Source organism: Onychomys torridus, chromosome 9 (assembly GCF_903995425.1).
Source record: "Onychomys torridus chromosome 9, mOncTor1.1, whole genome shotgun sequence".
NCBI classification, from domain to species: domain Eukaryota; kingdom Metazoa; phylum Chordata; class Mammalia; order Rodentia; family Cricetidae; genus Onychomys; species Onychomys torridus.
The window spans coordinates 17,959,452-17,979,913 of NC_050451.1; the positions used below are offsets into that span (position 1 = coordinate 17,959,452).

Consider the following 20,462-nt stretch of genomic DNA (forward strand, 5'->3'; position numbering starts at 1 on the left):
GGAGGATTGCAAGTTCAAGGCCAGCTTGGGCAACTTAGTTAGACCCTGTCAAAAACAAAGTTTAAAAAATAAAAGACTGAGGCACGAGGCCCTAGGTCAGTCCCCAGTACTAGGCTGGTGGGGGTGTCTTCAGATAGGATAGGAATAAGAGAAGCATCACCTCACTTCTTTTATGTGAGTACATACAAACCTTCTATATATTTTGTTTTTTGTTTTTTGAGACAGGGTTTCTCTGTGTAGCTTTGCACCTTTCCTGGAACTCACTTGGTAGCCCAGGCTGGCCTCGAACTCACAGAGATCCGCCTGCCTCTGCCTCCGAGTGCTGGGATTAAAGGTGTGTTCTGCCGCCGCCGCCGCCGCCGCCGCCGCCGCCGCCGCCGCCACCCGGCTACAATCTATATTTTTAACTAACTTCTGGCTAAGTGACTTGGAAATTACCACCCAATCTAGGACCATAGCTTACCATGACTACATTGTTTCAATGTAAAGATGCTGTGGAGCTGAGAGTTCTGTACCTCTAGAATGCTAGTGGTTTCTTGGTTATTCTGTCCTTGAAAGGTGCCTACTAAATATCCTCTGAATTGTGAGCCAAGAGGAACATTTTACCCCAAATACAAGTAAATCATGCATTCAAATTTAGCTACCCAGCAGGCAGTCCTTGGCATGACTAGAGCATAGCACAGAACCACAGTGCCAAAGCCCCAAAGGAAGAGCACGCGTGGAGCAGTTCTTCCTAGCAGAGCGCTGAACCACAGCTGTGTGCCTGGCCTCTGGAGAAGGCCTGAGCTCTGGGTACTCCTCCCACCACTGCTGAGTCCTGAGAAGAGGCAATGTACAGAAGGTATGTAGTTCTTTAGTGCTGCTCCAACATATCTGTCTTGGGGTTTCTATTGCTGTGATAAAACACTGATCAAACCCAGCTTGGGAAGGAAAGGGTTTATTCCAGCTTACAACTCCCAGGTCACAGCCCATTACTGAGGGAAGTCAGAATAGGAACTGAAACAGGACATTGAGGAGTGCTGCCTACTGGCTTGTTCCCTGTAGCTTGCTCAGCCTGCTTTCTAAAAGTACCCAGTACCACAGCCAGGAATGCCACTACCCATTATGAGCTGGGCCTTCCTACATCAATCATCAATTAAGATAATGCCCTACAGGCCAATCTGGTGGGGGCACTTTCTTGAAGTCTCCTCTTCCCAAATGACTAGCTTGTGTCAAGTTGCATAAAATGAGCCAGCACAGGGTCCTCCTAAACACTGCTACAGAAGGCTAGCGCCCCTCGTCCAACACACCCACCTGTCAATCCCCAACCCACATGCTGTTGCTGTCACTGACTAATTTCCTGGTCACCCATCACTACTGTGGCTATAGTCCTAACAGTGTTACTCCTTCCTTAGGCTTCGATAACCTGGTCTCCTGGCTTCGACTTTTCTGGTGATCATAATTTCCTCCTAACCAATCATTCCCTCCATGGCCACTCCCTAGATCTTTGGGAAAGATTTGTTTCCAGGCAGCCCACACCAATCCTATCTTCCTCCTTATGCCTACCTGCAGCCATTCTTACTAACACTACGATGCACCCTCTGGCTCTGCTGCCTCTCGCTGCAGTCGACCTCACATCCAAAGTCCCTCACCCAGCCCAGATGACTTTCATCTCCACCCTGTCTATTATCCCACCACATGCTAAGCCCTAGGTTAAATTTCACTCTTAGCCCTGCTGGGGGTGGGGGTTCCCACTTTATAACCACCAATCTCCAGCTCGTGTCCTCCAACAGATTACTGCATTTAATTTCTTCAGCTAGATGACATCTCAGACCATGGCCTTTCCAGCGTTTTTTCTTCTGTCCTTTAACTGATGACCCTGCTGTTTTACGGGAAGAAAGTAAACTGAAAGAGAACGTCTTCACCAGCGAACTGACCTGTCATCTTCCCAGCCCATCTCAATGGCTCTAGAACCAGCCATCCTTCGCTGCTTGGACAAGGATGAGTATCACTCCATCACTCCTCCAGCCAGTCACCCCTATCTGTTACTGTTATGTAAAGAAACACTTCCCGGGGCTGGAGAGATGGCGCAGAGGTTAAGAGCACCGACTGCTCTTCCAGAGGTCCTGAGTTCAATTCCCAGCAACCACATGGTGGCTCACAACCATCTAATGAGATCTGGAGCCCGATGCAGCATCCTTCTCCAGGGCCTGTTCTCCTTTATAGCAAAACTAGTCAAAGAGCTACTGTAGCTTCTGTGTTTATTTTCCCCACCTCCAATCAGGCTGCTTCTCATTAGTTCCCTAGAGTTTGCCCTAACTTCCATATATTATAGATCCATCATTTTTTAGTCCCCAACCTTTCTGATCTACCTAGAGAACTTGACAGTGGGGTTACTTCCTGTTTGGTATAAGTGCTAGCTTCATTTGCTTTCTGGGTACCCCTACTTACCCCTTGCTTTTTCTCCTGCTCACTAGCCTTCCTTATCTTATTCCCCCAATGCCTATTGTCAGCACAGCATTCAAATGACTACTTGAAAGGCCAGGTGTAGCCAGGAGGTGTTGGTGCACACCTTTAATCTCAGCACTTGGGAGGCAGAGGCAGGTGGATCTCTGTGAGTTCAAGGCCAGCCTGGTCTACAAAGTGAGTTCCAGGATAGCCAGGACTGTTACACACGGAAACCCTGTCTTGAAAAACAAAACAAAACAAAACAAAACAAAACAAAAAAGGCCACGTGTAGTGGTACATGCCTTTAGTTCCAGCCCTCAGGAAACTGAGGCAGGTGGATCTCCATGAGTTCAGGGCCAGCCAAGGCTATACAGGCAGACCCTGTCTAAGATAAGTAATAAAACTAAAAAAAATGTTCAACTTTGGGACTGGAAACATTACTAAGTGGTACACATACTGCTCTAACAGAGGACAGAGGCACATTGGTGGCTCCAGATATCTGATGCCCTCTTCTGGCCTCTACAGACACCTGCACTCATGTGCATATAACTCTTCCCCACTCCCCACTCCACATAATCAAAGTTAAAATAAGTCTTTTAGCATAACTTATTTTTTAAAAGATGGCCAATCAGCTGGGTGTATTAGTGAATGTTTAATCCCAGTTTGAGGAAACCGTGCCTTGAAAAACCAACCAAAAAAATGAAAAAAAAAAAAAAAAAGAAAGAAAGAAAAGAAAAACCAACCAACAAATAAATAAATAAATCGAGTTCCAGGACAGCCAGGGCTGTTATAGAGAAATCCTGCCTTGAAAAACCAACCAACCAACCAACAAATAAATAAGCAAGTAAGTAAGTAAAGTGTAAGAATCTGGGCTAAAACAATTTATCAATGCTATTAACCAGTGTGCCACATGACTCCGAAGATAATGGCTGAGCTGTGTGAGAGTGTAGAGAAGATGTGTGACTAGAGAATTCCAGGTAGAAGAGCAGTGGCAAGTAGGTAGGAGTTGATGACTAGTTATTAGCTTGTATGTGCTTTTTTAGGTTGAGGATAACAAGAGCCCTGTTTTGCTACAGATATCCTAAAAGCCTGAAGAAGCAATGATCCCACACATGACTGAGCTGTGCAGGACCTGAGTGAGGGAGCTAGGTAAGCACACATTGTAGAGAGTCAAACAGAACTAGGTAGAAAGCCACGCTTGTGCTAAATGGGCTCAGCCTATCCTGCATACCCTGTGTGTACAGATACTGCCAATACAAGTGAATGATTTTGAAATGTGTGAACTACACAAAAATGCTACACTACACTTCGATTCTAACAGTGTTAGACTTCACACTTGGTATCTGAAATAGCCACTTACCTCTTTTTTGTCTTTGAACTTATCAATTTCTTTCTTCAGAAGCTCTACTCTTTGAAAGGATTCAAGGTTATTCACACTGTACACAAGAACAAAACCATCAGCAAAAGAGAAATAATGCTTTGGCAGCTCCACGCCTTCCTGCAGGCCTCGGGTGTCATATAAGTGGAGCTGCTCCTTCACTCCACGGTCCGTCTCCACCGAGGCCATGTACACGTCTTCCATTGTCTCACAGTCTTCCGTTCCTAGATTGAAAAGAACCAGGGTCAGCCAGGCATGGTGGCTCACACCTGTAATCCCAGCACTCAGGAGGCATAGGCAGGTGGATTTCTGTAAATTCCAGGCCAGCCAAGGCTATAGTTTCAAAAAAAAGAACCAGGGTCAGTTATTCACTAGTTCCCTATCCTTTTGAAGCTGGCTTTCTAGGTTCCCCACACACCATATATAATAATCAAATTTCTACTTTACTAATTTCTTCAAAATTAAAAGTAGTTATTCATCTGAAAGTATCTTGTTTTTCTAAAAATATTCTTTGGACCATCAAGATAGCTCTCAAGCTTGGTGACCTGAGTTTGTTCGATTCCTGGGACCTACTAAAAGGTAGGAGAGAATTGACTCTACAAGGTCATCCTTTATTCTCTACAGAGGCTCACATGCCCCACCCACCCACCCATACACACACATACTCTTTAAAAATCATTTCTTCTGCCAGACATGGTAGTCGACACCTTTAATTCTACTACTTGGGAGGCAGAGGCAGGAGGATCTCTGTGAGTTCAAGATTAGCCTGGTTGGTCTACAGTGACTTCTAGGGCAGCCAGCCTCAAGAAAACAAAAGAGACGTTTCTTCTCATAACTGATTGAGGTGACACATTTATATCCAGCCCTTGGGTGGTATGAACAGGAGGATCAGTAGTTCAAGGTTAGGCTTAACTGTGTAGGAATCTGAGGCTGGCTTGGGCTACATAAGACCTTGTCCAACAAACTAAACCTTTCTTCTGGTATTAGAATTGGTCTAGCATTAGGTCTGCCAAAAAAGTAAAATTTTTTCTTCTATATAAAAATGGCAATAAAAATTTGGCAGTGAGATTACCTATATTTATGAACTATAATAGTCAAAGAAACTAATACCTAAATGAAAGTGATAAAAGCTGACTTAAACAGCATCGGCCTCCATCAGAAGCAAGGCTGGAACAGGGTAATGGGCTGTTTTTGCAGAATGCCCAGGTTATCTCCAGAAGTGCATATGTCCAGTTTGGGCCCAGACCCAAGCTAGTTCTCAGAATTGTTAAGAGGGATGCATGACTTGAAACCCAAACAGCCTTTGTTTGTCTAAGTTATATTTTTCATAGTTGATGCATTAGAATTTAAACTGAAGTAACTTTAAACTCCTTTTTTTTTTTTTAGACAAATTATCACATGTTCCCAGACTGGCCTTGATTTAGGCAGTTATATGCCACCATGTTCCCAGCTACTCAAGAATATGGTTTTTCGAAAAGCTTGCCCTTGAGCTGAAAAGTGTAGGAGATTAAAGGAAATTCTGACACCAACGAGTTTGAGAACTGTTGGCAAAGACCTTAAAGTGAACACTAAATATAATTTCTTTGGCAGTGCCAGAGACTGAACTCAGGGCCTCATATACGCTTACCCCTGAGCTGCATCTCTAGTCCCTGAAATACAGATTTAACAACAATTGTTAAATATTATTTTGAGAAGCTAGAATAGAAACAAAGGTCATCCATTTGCGGGTGGCACACACCTTTAACCCCAACACTCGGGAGGCAGAGGCAGGCAGATCTCTGTGAGTTTGAGGCCAGCCTGGTTTCATAGTAAGTTCCAGCCAAGGGTACAGAGAAACCCTGTCTTGAGAAGAAAAACCAAAACAACAACAAAAACAAAACAAAAGATCATCAAAATGATGAATAAAATATAAAAATGTACTCTAAGCTATATACCAGAAAGAAACACTCTAAAGATCTACATTTACTAATCTTTTATATAAACCTAAGTTCACTTTAACACCTGTCTTCTTTAGCCAAAATCATGACCTCATTAGTGCCAGGAACATGACCTTCTTCACCTCTGCAGTTCTCCAAAGCAGCATCACACGCAGTATGATAAAGAAAATAGGAAACAGGGTACTCATCGAAGGAATAAATTGATGAGATGATGTCAATTTACAAAAGAAATGTAGCCAACAGCCATGTCTTCCTTTTTAAACCTATACAGCAGCATTAGAACACTAAGGCTGAAGAATGGTGCTATCTCAGAGACCCTAAGATTCCTAGACCTCCTTTTGAGGCAGATGCACAGTGCCCCCTCTTCATATTACTTATGTCTACCTGCCATTTGTTTTCTGCCTGTTGTATAGCCTGTAGCAAGCACTGTTGAACTGCAACGAAACCCGGGTCCCTTGCCCTACCTACTCTTCTTTCATGCCATAGCATGGCCAACAAGTGCCCTCCACCAGTCCCAGAATCTAGAGAGACCAAGAAAGATAATCTTACCAATGGTATGATTCCCATAAAGGAGTTGCTCCAGAATTGCAGTTTTCCCAACAGACAACAACCCACAAACGACAACCTTGCAGCCCTTTCCCATCTTCTCTCAGGACAAAACTGTGGAGAAAATGGAGGGACTTTAAAACTGGACACACTGAAATAAATTCTTTCTTTCCCTTAAAGTTTAAGTTGAGCCAGTAATACAGGGGAAACTCCAAATATTAAAAGGGTGATACAGAATAAGATAATCTTTCTTCAAGCTCTTTGTGAAGAGTTTCTTTTATACTGACACAGAAATCATCTGGATAGACTGTAAAAACACCCAAAGGAGATGTGTGTAATCCCAGCACTCGGAAGGAGAGGAAGGAGATGTGTGTAATCCCAGCACTCGGAAGGCAGAGGAGGGTCCGCATAGGCTATATATAGTGAGTTAGAGACCACCTTGGATGTCGATATCTAAGCATGGCTGCTCATGCCTACAATTCCAGCACTCTGGAATAGAAGTAAAGAGTGCTGAGGCTGGAGGATTACCAGTAAGGTAACATTTTCCTTAAGGCTTTTGTTTTTCCAAAAGACAGGGTAGTGGCAGGTAAGGTAAAAAAGGGAGATGCTTCATTAAAAACAACAGAAAAGTCATTTTAAAAAGTCAAATGGTGGGGACTGGAGAGATGGCTCAGAGTTTAAGAACACTGGCTGTTCTTCTAGAGGACCTGGGTTCAATTCCCAGCACCCACGTAATAGCTCACAACTGTCTGTAACTCCAGTTCCAGGGGATCTGACATCCTCACAAACACATACACGTAGGCAAAATACCAATGGGAAAAAAAAGGTCAAATTGTAAGCCAGGCATGGTGGCATAGCCCTTAGTTGAGGCACTTGGGAGACAGAAGCAGGTGGATCTCTGACTTTGATACCAGCCTGGTCTATGTAGTAAGTTCCAGGACAACCAGAGGAATATAGAAAAACCCAGCTCACCAATGGGTAAAAATTCTTGCTACCCAGTCTGATGACCTGAATTTGATAACCGATTCCCAAAGGTCATCCTCTATGCATGCATGCACAAATAAATAAGTTTAAAAAGTTTTGAGACAGGGTCTCACTACTATGTACCTCTGACTGTCTTAGAACTCACTATGTAGACTAGGCTGGCCTTGAACTCAGAGATTCTCCTGCCTCTGCCTCCCAAATCCTGGGATTAAAGGTATACACCACCCAGCCTGGCTTAAAACAACAACAACAACAAATAACAACAACAAAAAAACTTTTAAGGGTTCATAGCAGTAGCTCCATGGTTAAGAGCACTGGCTGCTCTTGCAGAGGACCTGAGTTCGAGTCCCAGCACCTACACAGGGGCTTAATGTATAAGGGTGTTCTGCCAGCATGTATGTCTGTGCACCATACTCATGCCTGGTACCCTTGGAAGCCAGGAGGGTATTAGATCCCCTGGGACTGGAGGTAAAGAGAGTTATGAGCTGCCATGTGGGTACCAGGGTCCTCTAAACCAGTGAGCAGATGGCTCCCCATCTCCACTTTATAGAAATGGACTCCTGAAGGTGCTTCCATCCTAATCCTGGAAACCTTTGAGACCTTACTTTAAAAGGGCATTTGCAAGTGTGACTGAATTAACCTTGAAACAGAGAACAAGATGGAGGTGGAGAGCTATCACAAGTGTATTTTTTGAGAGAAGTTTGAGAGAGGGGATTGACTGACTGGAAGGTGGCAGAAGCCAGCAGCCAAGGGACACAGGCGGTCTTGGGCTGCTATTCCTGACACCAGGATTTTTTAATTTAATGCATTGGTGTTTGACTGCATGTGTATCTGTGTAAGTGTGTCAGAAGTCCTGGAGCTGGAGTTACAGACAGTTGTGAGCCACCATGTTGGTGCTGGGAATTGAACCCAGGTCCTCTGAAGGAGCAGCTAGTGCTCTTAACTACTGATGCATCTTTCCATAAGTGTTTTATTTGAGCCATTAAATATATTGCAACGGAAAACAGGCAGGGACAGCACAGCCTCCTCACTTGAGGGAAAAGCAGAGCACACAGCAAGCCAGAGTAAGATACAGAAGTAAGAGAACGGGAAAAGCCCAGAGGCAAGATAGACAGTTAAGAAAAGCTGGCGAGGCCAGGCGGTGGTGATGCATGCCTTTAATTCCAGCACTTGGGAGGCAGAGGCAGGCCTGGGAAACAGAGTGAGTTCCAGGACAGGCTCCAAAGCTACACAGAGAAACCCTGTCTCGAAAAAACAAAAAAAGAAAAAGCTGGCAAGAAACTAAGCCAAGCTAAGGCTGGGCATTCATAAGTAAGACTAAGCCTCTGTGTGTGATTTATTTAGGAGCTGGGTGGCGGGCCCCCTAAAAAGCAAAACAAACAAACAAAAAACAAAACAAAACCAAACCCATGGAACTACACTCACAGATTTGTAGTTATTTCCTCAGGAAACCTGACCCTGGGAGCTGGAGAGGCTCAGTAGTTACAGCACTTGCTGCTCCTGCAGAGCACCTGGGTTCGGGTCCAGCACCTGTTTGGCAGCTTACAACTAGTGGGTCTCTGCATCTGTTTTCATCAGTTACTGGATGAAGGCTCTCTAATGACAATTAGGGCAGTCACCAATCTGATCACAGGAGATGGCCAGTTCAGGCTACCTATTTATTCACTGTTGCTAGGAGTCTTAGCTGGGGTCATCCTTGTAGATTCGTGTAGCTTTGCGCTTTTCCTGAATCTCGCTTGGTAGCCCAGGCTGGCCTCGAACTCACAAAGATCCGCCTGCCTTTGCCTCCCGAGTGCTGGGATTAAAGGCGTGCGCCGCCGCTGCCGCCGCCACCATCACCACCCGGCTTCATCAGGTTTCTACCTGATCCGAAAAGCATCCCTTTCCAGTCATCTCTTTCAGTACTCCCCCACTCCATCCACCCACAACGGGATCCCTCTTGTTCCCATCCCCAGGGAGATCTCTAAAAGAAATCTTATCCTGAGCACTCTGTCCTAACTAGCAAGCAACACCAGATGTGTTAAAAAAAAAAAAAAAAAAAAGAAGAGGGGGAGTGGGAGCGTGGCAGTTAATTGGAAGATAACTTCCACCCATGTCCGGGCTCCACTGGCTACATCACATACCCCAAACAAGGACTCAGCGGACGCGGGCCTCCCTCCTGGGACTGGGACGCTGGAGCAACTGTCACTCTATACCCCTTCACTCCCTCAATGTGTGTCCTTGGCACCAACTTAAATGCATACCTAGGTATTAACGTTTGCTCCCGAGGCTAGAACTTGTGCGTTGTTTGCGGCTGCAGCGCCAACAGCTGAGACTGCGCCTGGCACATATTATGATATATATAGATATATTGAAATTTTTTTAAAGACTGGTGAGGATTCTTACAATGTTAAAGCCGTTATTTATTTTAAAAGATGAACAGAACCACAGTTTGATGTAAAAGGTAAACATGATTCCGGAACCTTGGCCACAAACAAGAGTAGAGTATTAAAACCTCACGACTATATGAAAAAAGAAAATTCTGGAGCTGCAAAAACTCCAATACACCATTATTTCTTAATAAAGAACGCAATGCAGAATACCAGCATTATTTCTTCCTGAAACAGACGTACAGAGCTTGACAAATGAACAATTTGCTATCCTAAATGCATCCATAAAATAAGCCCCGGCGTTCTGACGTTAGCACCTCCGGCTCCCATCCACCCGCTCACCCTGGTTCGGCAGGCCCCCGGCGGGCTCAAGGACACGCGCGAGGCCCACGCGTGCAGCCACTTGCGCCTACGCCCACCCGGTGGCTGTCCTGCGGCCACACTGCTCCGGGATCACGGAGCGGAGCCTGCGGAGACACCAACCTGACACCGCCGGGCAGTGAGACAGAGGCACGCCGGTCACTGCGGCCCGCGGACACCGCTCTGGAGCCAGTCCCCGCACCGTGACGCACACGGGGCTCAACGCCGCTCACCTCTTGCAGCCTTTGCAGCTCAGAGGCAATGCTGAGAGCTCCGGGAGGACATCCGGAAGCGACCAGCTGCCCGCCTGACTCCGCCCACCAGTTTGGATGTTGGAACTACATGCCCCATGAAGCACTGTGCGGCCACCCCGCCCCACCGGAAAGAGAGTCGCCGAGGTGGGGGGAGGAGCCACAAAAGGGATTGTGGGAGAAAGGCTTCTTCCTTTCCTCTGGCGGCAGCCATCAGGTAGGCTGGCTGGGGTGTATTTGCGTTTCTATCCGCCGCGAATCGCGTTAGTCTTCAGCCATCCGGCCCTGGCGGCCCTGCCGTCTCGGAGCTGCTTCCTCCCACGGGCGTTCAGTCAGGATGCGGGGTGGAGAAGGCGCGAAGACGCAGCCATCCGGGAGGCTTGCGGGGGAGACGCGATGGCGGCAGGATCCGAGCTGGGCCCGGGTCGGAAGGAGGCGCGGGGTTGAGGCACGGAGGCCTGGCCAGGCCGCCGCGGGGGCGAAGCTTGTCGGGCCTTAGTCGCCGGCGGTGGCGGTCACATCCCTGGGCCAGCCCTGGCTGCCACCCCCACCCCGGCTGGTGGGTCCAGCCGAGTCGGCAGCGGCGCCGTGCCGCGGGTGCGGAGCCGTCCCCGGTGCCCGTGGAAGGTGGGGCGCCGGAAGGGACGGAGCAGTCCTGGCCACTGCCTGACAGCGATCGCCTTTTCGATCTGCTTCCTCTCAAGGTGAGCCAAGATGGGTGCGTACAAATACATCCAGGAGCTCTGGAGGAAGAAGCAGTCGGACGTGATGCGCTTTCTCCTGAGGGTCCGCTGCTGGCAGTACCGCCAGCTCTCGGCGCTGCACAGGGCTCCCCGCCCCACCCGGCCCGATAAGGCGCGAAGGCTGGGATACAAGGCTAAGCAAGGTGCGTGGTGTCCTGTCGTGGGAGACTCTGACCACTGCCCCAGAAAATCCAGAAATGCACGGTTTGGAGCCCTCCCCACGCGGTCAGTTTAGCTAAATGTAACAGGAAGCATTGGGAAGTCTTAAGTGAGTCTCACTTGTTGGTGTTTGTGTGTGTGTGTGTGTAGGTTATGTCATATACAGGATTCGTGTCCGCCGTGGTGGCCGCAAACGCCCAGTTCCTAAGGGTGCAACTTACGGCAAGCCTGTCCATCATGGTGTTAACCAGCTAAAGTTTGCCCGAAGCCTTCAGTCTGTTGCTGAGGTAAATGGATTGATGTGCTGGTTGTGGGCAAGGAGAAGTGGGGCACCATAACTGGGTATCAGGTGGGATGAGGTATTTTGTATTTAACCTTGGCAAAGAGCAATTGTTATCAAAACTGTTACTGTTCTGTGCTTAAGTATATGCTGAAATGTTTTTTTTTATAGAATAAACTGCAGAAAGTTGAATACACTTCTCCACTGAAGCTTGACCATTAGCAGTTTACTTCGTTTTTTAAAAGATTTATTTTTATGTGCATTGGTGTTTAGCCTGCATGTATATCTGTAAGAGAGTGTCAGATTCCCTAGAACTGAGTTACAGACAGTTGGGAGCTGCCATGTGGGAGCTGGGAATTGAACCCAGGTCCTCTGGAAGAGCAGCCAGTGCTCTTAACCGCTGAGCCATCTTTCAAGCTCTGTTTTGTTAGTTGCTTTAATAAACTAGTTTCTGAAGAACCTAAGCTTTTGAAGGCAGTCAATTGTTGAATTGTTCTCTTGTTACTTTCACTTATGTTGCTAATACAGTGATCAGTCACAGTTTTTCTATTGGATTGCTAAACTATGCTGTTATGAGACCCCTTTCCAAAAGTGGAAGCTTTTGATTCATTGACTCCTGTATAAGGCTATGAAGTGGGCAGGGACAGTACTCAAAACTCCATGCCTGGTGTTAATATATCTTAGTTAGGCGGGGAGAATTAAGGAGTGATGTGTTTCTGTCTATATCTGTCATTTGAGCTAGTCTTTAGTGTGGGGGGTGGACACCTGACCTGCTTCAGTCTCTGACCCAAGGAAGGATTTTTGTGTAATTTGCTGCTGTTAAGCTGTATATAACACTGACTGGGCTTTTCCCCTCTTTTAGGAGAGAGCTGGACGCCATTGTGGGGCTCTGAGAGTCCTGAATTCTTACTGGGTTGGCGAAGATTCCACATATAAATTTTTTGAGGTTATTCTCATTGATCCATTCCATAAAGCTATCAGAAGAAACCCTGACACCCAATGGATCACCAAACCAGTCCACAAGCACAGAGAGATGCGTGGGCTGACATCTGCTGGCCGCAAGAGCCGTGGCCTTGGAAAGGGCCACAAGTTCCACCACACTATTGGTGGCTCTCGCCGTGCAGCCTGGAGAAGGCGCAATACTCTGCAGCTCCACCGTTACCGCTAATACACGTAATGTTTGTAAAATTCATACCCAATAAACAATTTAGGACCGTCATGTCTGCTTAAAGGTGTTATTTGTCTGTTAAAACTAGTCTGCAGATAGTCATGAAGCTTTATGGAATTATAGCGGTTAAAGTGCAATAATGTTTGAAGACTACAAGTGATGGTGTGTCTTGTTTCTGATAACCTTTTTGTCTTTGTGTTACCTACTTAGAGGGTTAAGTGTATGGTGTTGACACCATGTGGTACCCTGTGTAAAATCTTGTAAAAGGAGTCCTAGGACTAGCCCTGTAGATGTGTTTGATGCATGTGATAGAACTTACAGCTTTATTGGGATGATGCAGTTTTCTAGTTCACTGAAGTGACTGCTTGCTTGGGAGTCTGAGTATAAGCTTGTAGTGTTGGGTTTTGCTTAGAAATGAATAGGAAGAGAAGCTTTCCAACCTGTTTTGTGAGCATGCATAGAAAAGAGAGATCAGCTACAACCCACATTTTGAAAATTAGATCCAGTGTCCCATTTTCTGAAGAATGAGGTAAAATTGAAAGAGGTTTCGTTTTCTGTTGGATCTCTGGAGTATGAGTTTGACGCCCAGTAATCAGTGTTGGCACCTATGTATTTTGAAGTTGGAGATTGAACATTGGATGGGGTGGGACATGTTTAGGGTTGGTAGGGGGAGGTTGCCCTCAGAAGGGCTAATTACTTCCCTTAGGGTTTGTAAAGTAGTGATGGGTGCCATGTGGGGTTCAAGTTAATACCAACCAAGTGAACTTAAAAAGTTGTGATGAAGTTAGTATGCAATCACTAAGAAGCTTCTATCTATCCACCAGCCACATAAGAAGGGTGGCTGGGTATTTAAAGGTAAATCCTAGGCCAGTCAGTCATCTTGGAGGTAGGAAAAGTCAGTTGGCAGTATGACTTCATTGTTTACAGTCTTCCCTTAGGTAGTGGCTAGGGTTACTTGTCCCTGGTGTATTACCTGGGAGTTGTTGACATTTTACAAAGGCCACACGTACCACCACGTTTTCGTTTGTGCCATTCCTTGAACTAGTTTCCAACAGGACATTTTAGTATGGAAGAAATAGATAATTGCCCTTATCACAGATCAGGGCTAGCAGGCTTCATTTAAAAAAAAAAAAAATCTAACTGATGCCTTTAAACTGATCTTTTTACTCTTCACATTTTTAAAAGATGATTTTATTGATTTCCAGAAAATACTAGACTCAATCTTGGGACCTAGAATTCTTTTCTATTCAGCAAAACAAATTGTGTATAGTTGTTCAACTAAAGTAATAAATGTCTGTTAAACAAGTGGACCTATGTTATCTTTTATGTTAAAGCAAATGAAAAAAAAGAAAAACCTGCAAAAGATACTAATGGTAGAAATGGCAAGCATCATTAGGAAGAAAATGGAGTATACTAATGACAAGCTAGCCTTTATCCTTGCTATCCTTGAGCTTTATCCACACGGCAGCTAGAGAGGTCCTGTCAAGTTTATCCTGGCCTTCTATGTGCTGGAAACCAAAGTCCTTAGCAAATGACCTGTGGCTGCCCCCTTAGTTCTCCATCTTCACTAAATCTTCCCCCAATTGGAGTCCTATTAGGTGTTATGTGCTAACACTAAAGTTTTTTGTTTTATTTCAGGTGGTTTCAATTAGCTGAGGCTGTCATTTAACTCCTGCCTCCACCTCCCATGTACCACAATCTTAGCAGGCATGCATTAATTAACACTTAAGCTATTTTTGTCTTGAAAAAAGATCCATATAGTCCTGCCTGGTTTGGAACTTGGCTGTGTAGACCAAACTACTGGAACTCAGATCCGCCTACCTCTGCCTGTGCACTCTTCGTTTCTTTCTGAAACAGTTTTAATGTGTAGTCCAGGTTGACCTTGAGTACTGAGGTTACAAGGATGCCCAGTTTTCATAGTAGTTAGTCTCACAACAAGGAACAGGTACATACACTGATCTATTATTACTGAAGTATAATTAAATGGTATACTAAAGAGCATACAAAATGTATGGCTGGGAATAGTCCACACCTTTTACCCTCACACTTGGGAGGTAGGCAAGAGGATCAGCAGTACAGAGCCTGTCTCAAAAAAGGCTGTGAGTAGCAAGCTCTGCCTTAAGTCTTTCGCTGTACGTACACCTTCCATCTCAGCGCCCAGGAGGCCCAGGCTATGGATTTCTGAGTTCAGGTCCAGCCTGCCTCCTAGATTCTTGTTCTGAAGGCAGTAGGTACAATCAGTTTCTTGGATTTGATTTTAGATTTTGAGATAGAAACAAGCCTAGAGCTGACATTCACCTGAGTATGGAAACTACTGGTGTTTGCCACCACATCTGCTACCTTACCCTGCTTATGTGGTGCTAGGGATGGAATCGGTGCCATATGTGTGCTAGGCAAGCACTTCCTACTATAAGAAATACTTTTCCTGTTGAGACAGCCTTGCTATGGATCCTAAGATAGCAGATCAGCATCTGCTTCTGTGTGTGATGGGATCACATTTATGTATCATCACACCTGGCTCAGGAGATACTAAAATTAATTTATTTTTATCCAAATGGTAGGATATTATACATATTAAGTTCTTTGCTGAGTTTTCTAGGAGCTTATTTGTCCACAAAGAGCTTCATTCTCTTTTATTTTGCATGGTATTACAGAGATGTAATTTGATGCGGCTCTGGTATTAGTCTACAAGAGTGCCTCTCAACCTGTGGGTGAAGACCCCTTTGGGAGTTGAAGGATACTTTCACAGGGGTTGAATATCATACACCCTGTATATCAGGTGTTTACATTATGATTCATAACAGTAGCAAGATTGCAGTTATAAAGTAGCAATGAAAATAGTTTTATGGTTGGGGTCACCACAACATGAGGAGCTGTAGTAAAAAGGGGCTGCAGCATTAGGAAGGCTGAGAACCACCGATCTAGAGGAACAGACTGACACAGTACAAAGGGGATTTGTTAGATTGTCTTACAACATGTAGGCTGGGTAATGCAACAATAGCTGGATGCCTCAGAAATCCCAGTTCAGGCTGAAGTCTTGGAGGGTTCCTGAGGAGCTGCTGCTCATCAGGAACCACTGATGACAGCAAAGGACGTAGGCAGTGCAGTCAGTAAGAAAGTGGGTGCACTCACTAGCAGAGAGACCTAAGGCAGGCGAGCAAAAACACGATTTTCCCTTGGACTTTGTATAACTGGACCTCTCCAAGGGAAGATCTTCCACAGTTAATGCTTTCATGAAATACTATCACAGAATTGCATGTCCTGTACTTGATTGACAATCAAGTTAATCATCACAGACCCTTACTGATGAATATTTAAGATTTTATACTATGAGTTATTACAGAAAGGAAAATGTGCATGCAGTTTACCTGTATGATACATTCTAGTAGAATGGTTGAGTTAAAAGTAGATAAATAGTTCGAGGTCAGCCTGGTCTACAGAGCGAGATCCAGGAAAGGCACAAAGCTACACAGAGAAACCTTGTCTCGAAAAACAAAAACAGATAAACAGCTGGGTGGTGGTGGTGCACACCTTTAATCCCAGCACTTTGGAGGCAGAGGCAGACTGGTCTACAGAGTGAGTTCCAGGACAGCTAGGGCTACACAAAGAAACTCTGTAGATAAACTTTGATAAAATGACTGAAGAGATGACTCGATGGATACAAACACTGTTTGGCAGAGGACCAGAGTTCAGTTCTCAGCATCCTTATCAGGCTGGCAACCGGCAACCACCTGAAACTCCCGCTCCAGGGGGTCCATCGCTGCCTTCCAAGAGTACCTATATATATATGTCCACATCCCAACACTAGCACATACACAGAAATAAAATAAAAATAACCTTGGACTTAAGCTCAAAATATCAATTTTAATAGTCATTGTCCAATTATTTTCCTTAGAGGTTGTACCAACTTAAACCCCCACCAGCAATATATGAGGGGACTCTCATTTTAGCAAATTTTGGGATCTCTTTCAGTCTTGTGGAAAGTGGTCTTGTGACCACTTTTACTGTTCACCTCTGAGTGTGGCAGAGACAACACCACAAGTATACCAAAGCTTTTCCCCATCAGAATACACAGCTAATCTCTTGTCAACCCATCATACATTTAGGTAGAAGTCATGAGTTACTCTGCCAATGGGACAGGAGTAGAGAGAGGTATTACGCTCCCTCCCTGCTTTCCCAAACTGCGCATGACTGGAATCCCATGCTCTCCAAGGCACAGCCACAAAATGAGAGCTGCTCGGTTCTGCTGGACTGAGAAGACTGCACTGCACTGAGATGCTCTCACTTGCTGTAGTCTCTGGGCAGCATAGCCTAGGTTGGCCCTGCTTATAAAATAAGCGATGAGTCTTACGTTTTCAGGAATCTGCTGCTATCTTTCTATTTTATTTATTTTGGTTTTCAAGACAGTGTTTCTCCTGGCTGTCCTATGTAGACCAGGCTGCCTCTGTCTCCTAGGATTAAAGGCATGTGCTTTTTTTTTTTTTTTTTTTTTTTTGAGGTAGGGTGTGGCTTTGGTGCCTGTTCTGGATCTCGCTCTGTAGTAGACCAGATCAGGCTGGCCTCGAACTCACAGAGATCCACCTGGCTCTCTCTGCCTCTAGAGTGCTTGGATTAAAGGCATGTGCCACCACTGTCAGCCATGTGCTTTTAAAAAAAAAAAAAATTATGTGCATTGGTGTTTTGCCTGCATGTATATATGTTTGTATGTATGTTTGTATGTATGTGAGAGGATTCTCTGAACTGGACTTACAAACAGCTGTGAGTACCATGTTAATGCTAGGAATTGAACCCAGCTCCTTTAGAAGAGCAGTGGGTGCTCCTAATCTCTGAGCCATCTCTCCAGCTTAATTTTTTTTTGTTTGTTTGTTTTTTGTTTGTTTTGTTTTTGTTTTTTGAGACAGGGTTTCTCTGTGTAGCTTTGCGCCTTTCCTGGAACTCACTTGGTAGACCAGGCTGGCCTCGAACTCACAGAGATCCACCTGCCTCTGCCTCCCAAGGGCTGGGATTACAGGCGTGCGCCACCACTGCCCGGCTCCAGCTTAATTTTTATTTTTTATTTTTTAAAGATTTATTTATTTTATGTATATGAGTGCTCTATCTGCATGTATGACTTTATGCCAGAAGAGGGCATCAGATCCTACTATAAATGGTTGTGAGCCACCATGTGATTGCTGAGAATTTAACTCAGAATCTCTGGAAGAGCAGCAAATGCTCTTAACCACTGATCCATCTCTCCAGCCTCCAATTTTTTTTATAGATTGATTTGTGTTCATGAGTATTTTGTTTTGTTTTGTTTTGTTTTTCGAGACAGGGTTTCTCAGCATAGCTTTGCGCCTTTCCTGGATCTCACTCTGTAGACCGGGCTGGCCTCAAACTCACAAAGATCCACCTGGCTCTGCCTCCCAAGTGCTGGGATTAAAGGTGTGCGCCACCACTGCCCGACTATGTTTATGAGTATTTTGCCTGCATGTATATATGTATACTAGATGTGTGCCTGACAGAAGGTGTCAGATTCTCATGAACTGCCGTGTGGGTGCTGGGAATCAAACCTGGGTTCTCTTTAAGAACAATGTTCTTTACTGCTGAGCCATCTCTCAAGCCCCTAACTTTTTCTTTATTTTACATGTGTGGTGTTAGGGATCTAACCCAGGACCTTAAGCATGCTAAGCAACTTCTCTGTCACTAAGCTGCATCCCAGTTCTAGGTTTTCCTGGGTGTGTGTGTGTGTGTGTGTGTGTGTGTGTGTGTGTGTGTGTGTGTGTTCTGTTTTGCTGTAGTGTGTTTATGTTCAGAGGGCAGGAGAAACATGCACACTTGGATATGGATGTGCAGTGATGTGTGGGTGTCCTCCCACTTTGCTGAGACAGGGTCCCCAGGCTGACGACACATGAGATTGCAGGCGATTCTGTGCCTCCCATCTCACTGTCAGAATGCCTGCCGGGATTAGAGATGCACACCACCACATCTGCCCTTTGACCTGCCCTCTGGGAGTCAAACTCAGGCCACAGGCTTGCCTGGCAAGCACTTTAACATCGGAACCATCTCCCTGGTCTCCAGTTACTGAGTTTTTGTTTGGTTTGTTTTGACAAGGTCTTCCTTTGTAGTCCAGGCTGGCCTCAAATTCGCAATTCTCCTCTGCTTCCTCAGTGCTGGGATCGCATGTGTGCACCACCACTCTGGGTACTTTGTCTATTTTTCCCATCAGAGGATCCTCTTTCCCTTAAATCCTGCTTCCCTAAGACCTCTCCCTCTCCCTCTCTCATTTGTTTTGAGACAGGGCCTAATATAGTCCAGACTGGCTTGCTTTGCAGTGATGGCCTTGAACTCCTGACCATCCTACCTGGACCTCTGAAGTGCTGAGAGTACAGGTGTACACTATCATGCCTGGCTGAAGCTATATTCTATTGAACACTTGCTACTATTAGCTAATTTCTTACCATGTTTCTGCTCAAAAGTTTCTTAAAGGTGAATAAATAAAGATTCTATAAAATAACTTTGTTCATGTCAACTCTTCATTGTTAAATTCTGTCGTTAAATTCTGAAATTTGTAAGCCAAATTAGTATAACTATTGTGTTAGAGTAGGTTAGGTTATAGCCCCCAGATCTCAGGGACTTCAAATGAAAAGACTTAGTTGGTCATGGTGGAGCATACAGAAGCAGAGACAAGAGAATCTAATTTGTGTGTCAAGAAGTGTGTGTGTGTGTGTGTGTGTGTGTGTGTGTGTGTACACACAGGCTCATTTGAGCATGTGTAAATGCCACAGCAGGCCCACAGGAGGACTGCAGGTGTACTGCTCTATCTTCCTCGTACTCCTCAGTCTCACTGAGCCTGGAACTCACTGGTTTTTGGTTTGTTTGTTTGGTTGGTTGGTTGGTTTTTCAAGACAAGGTTTCTCTAACAGCTCTGGCTGTCCAGGAACTTGCTTTGTAGATCAGGCTGGCCTCGAATGCATGGAGATCCACCTGCCTCTGCTTGGATTAAAGGTTTGCACCACCACCACCCAGTTCTCTCGCTGCTAGCAAGCCCCAGTGATCCCTTCTCTGCTCTCACCCACTCCTGTGGGGTCACAGGCACGCAGGACCTCTGCACACAACTACAACCAGTTTGCCTGCCACTTCACTGTGTGACAGAGCTTCTGGCCTATAAACCTGGCAGTGGCAGTGCACACCTTTAATGCCAGCACTTGGGAAGCAGATCTCTGTAAGTTTGGGGCTAACCTGGTCTATAGAGCGAGTTCCAGGACTACACAGAGAAACCTTGTCTTGAAAACAGAAAAAACAAACAAGCCTCCCTGGCTTCAGTTTGACCCCCATCTTGCCCAACTACCAAATGCATGAAATCAGTTTTATGAATATTCTTCACTCAGGAAAGAGACAGTTCTTTTAAGTCTGTTCTGGAGAATCAAGCTGGTCTGAGATGCCAGGGTGAGGTGATATGCAGGTACAAGCTACATTTTGACCAACAGCCACCTCACAGAGAATGACCCAAAGTGTTAGTTTTTACCCAGAAGTCCTCTCTCCATAGCCCTGTCATCACTGTCCTATTTCAGCTTTGGGAAGGCTGGCCAGTTGGAAGATTTTAATTATTGATCTGCAGTGAACACTGCCAACAGACGTGCAGAGAAATAAGCGGCAAATAGGGGCTGTTAGTGGGAAACACTGTTTCCTTTATACATTCCTCTCAAGCTGGCCACAGTGGTGTATGTCTGCAATGCCAGCATTTAGGAGGCTGAATCAAGATTGCCATGGATTCCAGCCCAGTCTAGACTAGATAGCAAGACCCTGGCTCAACATCCCTCCACTCTCCAGAAAACCACAGCAATAAATCGACTGCCAAGATAACATAGTTGGTCTGTGCTT

General features: G+C 45.4%; 2 protein-coding genes across 5 annotated transcripts in view; one reads left to right on the forward strand and one right to left on the reverse strand.

The window, feature by feature from the left end:
* Nkiras1 (NFKB inhibitor interacting Ras like 1) overlaps nt 1-10,328 on the reverse strand; it is a 44,272-nt gene extending 33,944 nt beyond the window's left edge. Inside the window, exons 1-3 of one of the 4 annotated variants that reach the window (XM_036199014.1) lie at nt 10,125-10,328; nt 6,292-6,402; nt 3,788-4,029 (exon numbers count right to left, since the gene is read on the reverse strand). In XM_036199014.1, the coding sequence (XP_036054907.1) occupies nt 3,788-4,029; nt 6,292-6,385 (336 nt within the window). In that variant the 5' untranslated portion in view covers nt 6,386-6,402; nt 10,125-10,328. Of the gene's footprint in view, nt 1-3,787; nt 4,030-6,291; nt 6,403-9,983; nt 10,100-10,124 lie in introns of those variants that run through there. The other 3 variants (XM_036199011.1, XM_036199012.1, XM_036199013.1) reach the window with 3 other exon arrangements.
* Nucleotides 10,329-10,395: 67 nt separating this feature from the next.
* On the forward strand, nt 10,396-12,653 carry Rpl15 (ribosomal protein L15). The gene is made up of 4 exons (XM_036199010.1): nt 10,396-10,469; nt 10,957-11,138; nt 11,305-11,441; nt 12,297-12,653. Exons 2-4 carry the CDS (start codon nt 10,967-10,969, stop codon nt 12,600-12,602), a joined length of 615 nt encoding a protein of 204 aa, XP_036054903.1. The 5' UTR covers nt 10,396-10,469; nt 10,957-10,966; the 3' UTR covers nt 12,603-12,653.
* The last annotated feature ends 7,809 nt before the right edge of the window (nt 12,654-20,462 follow it).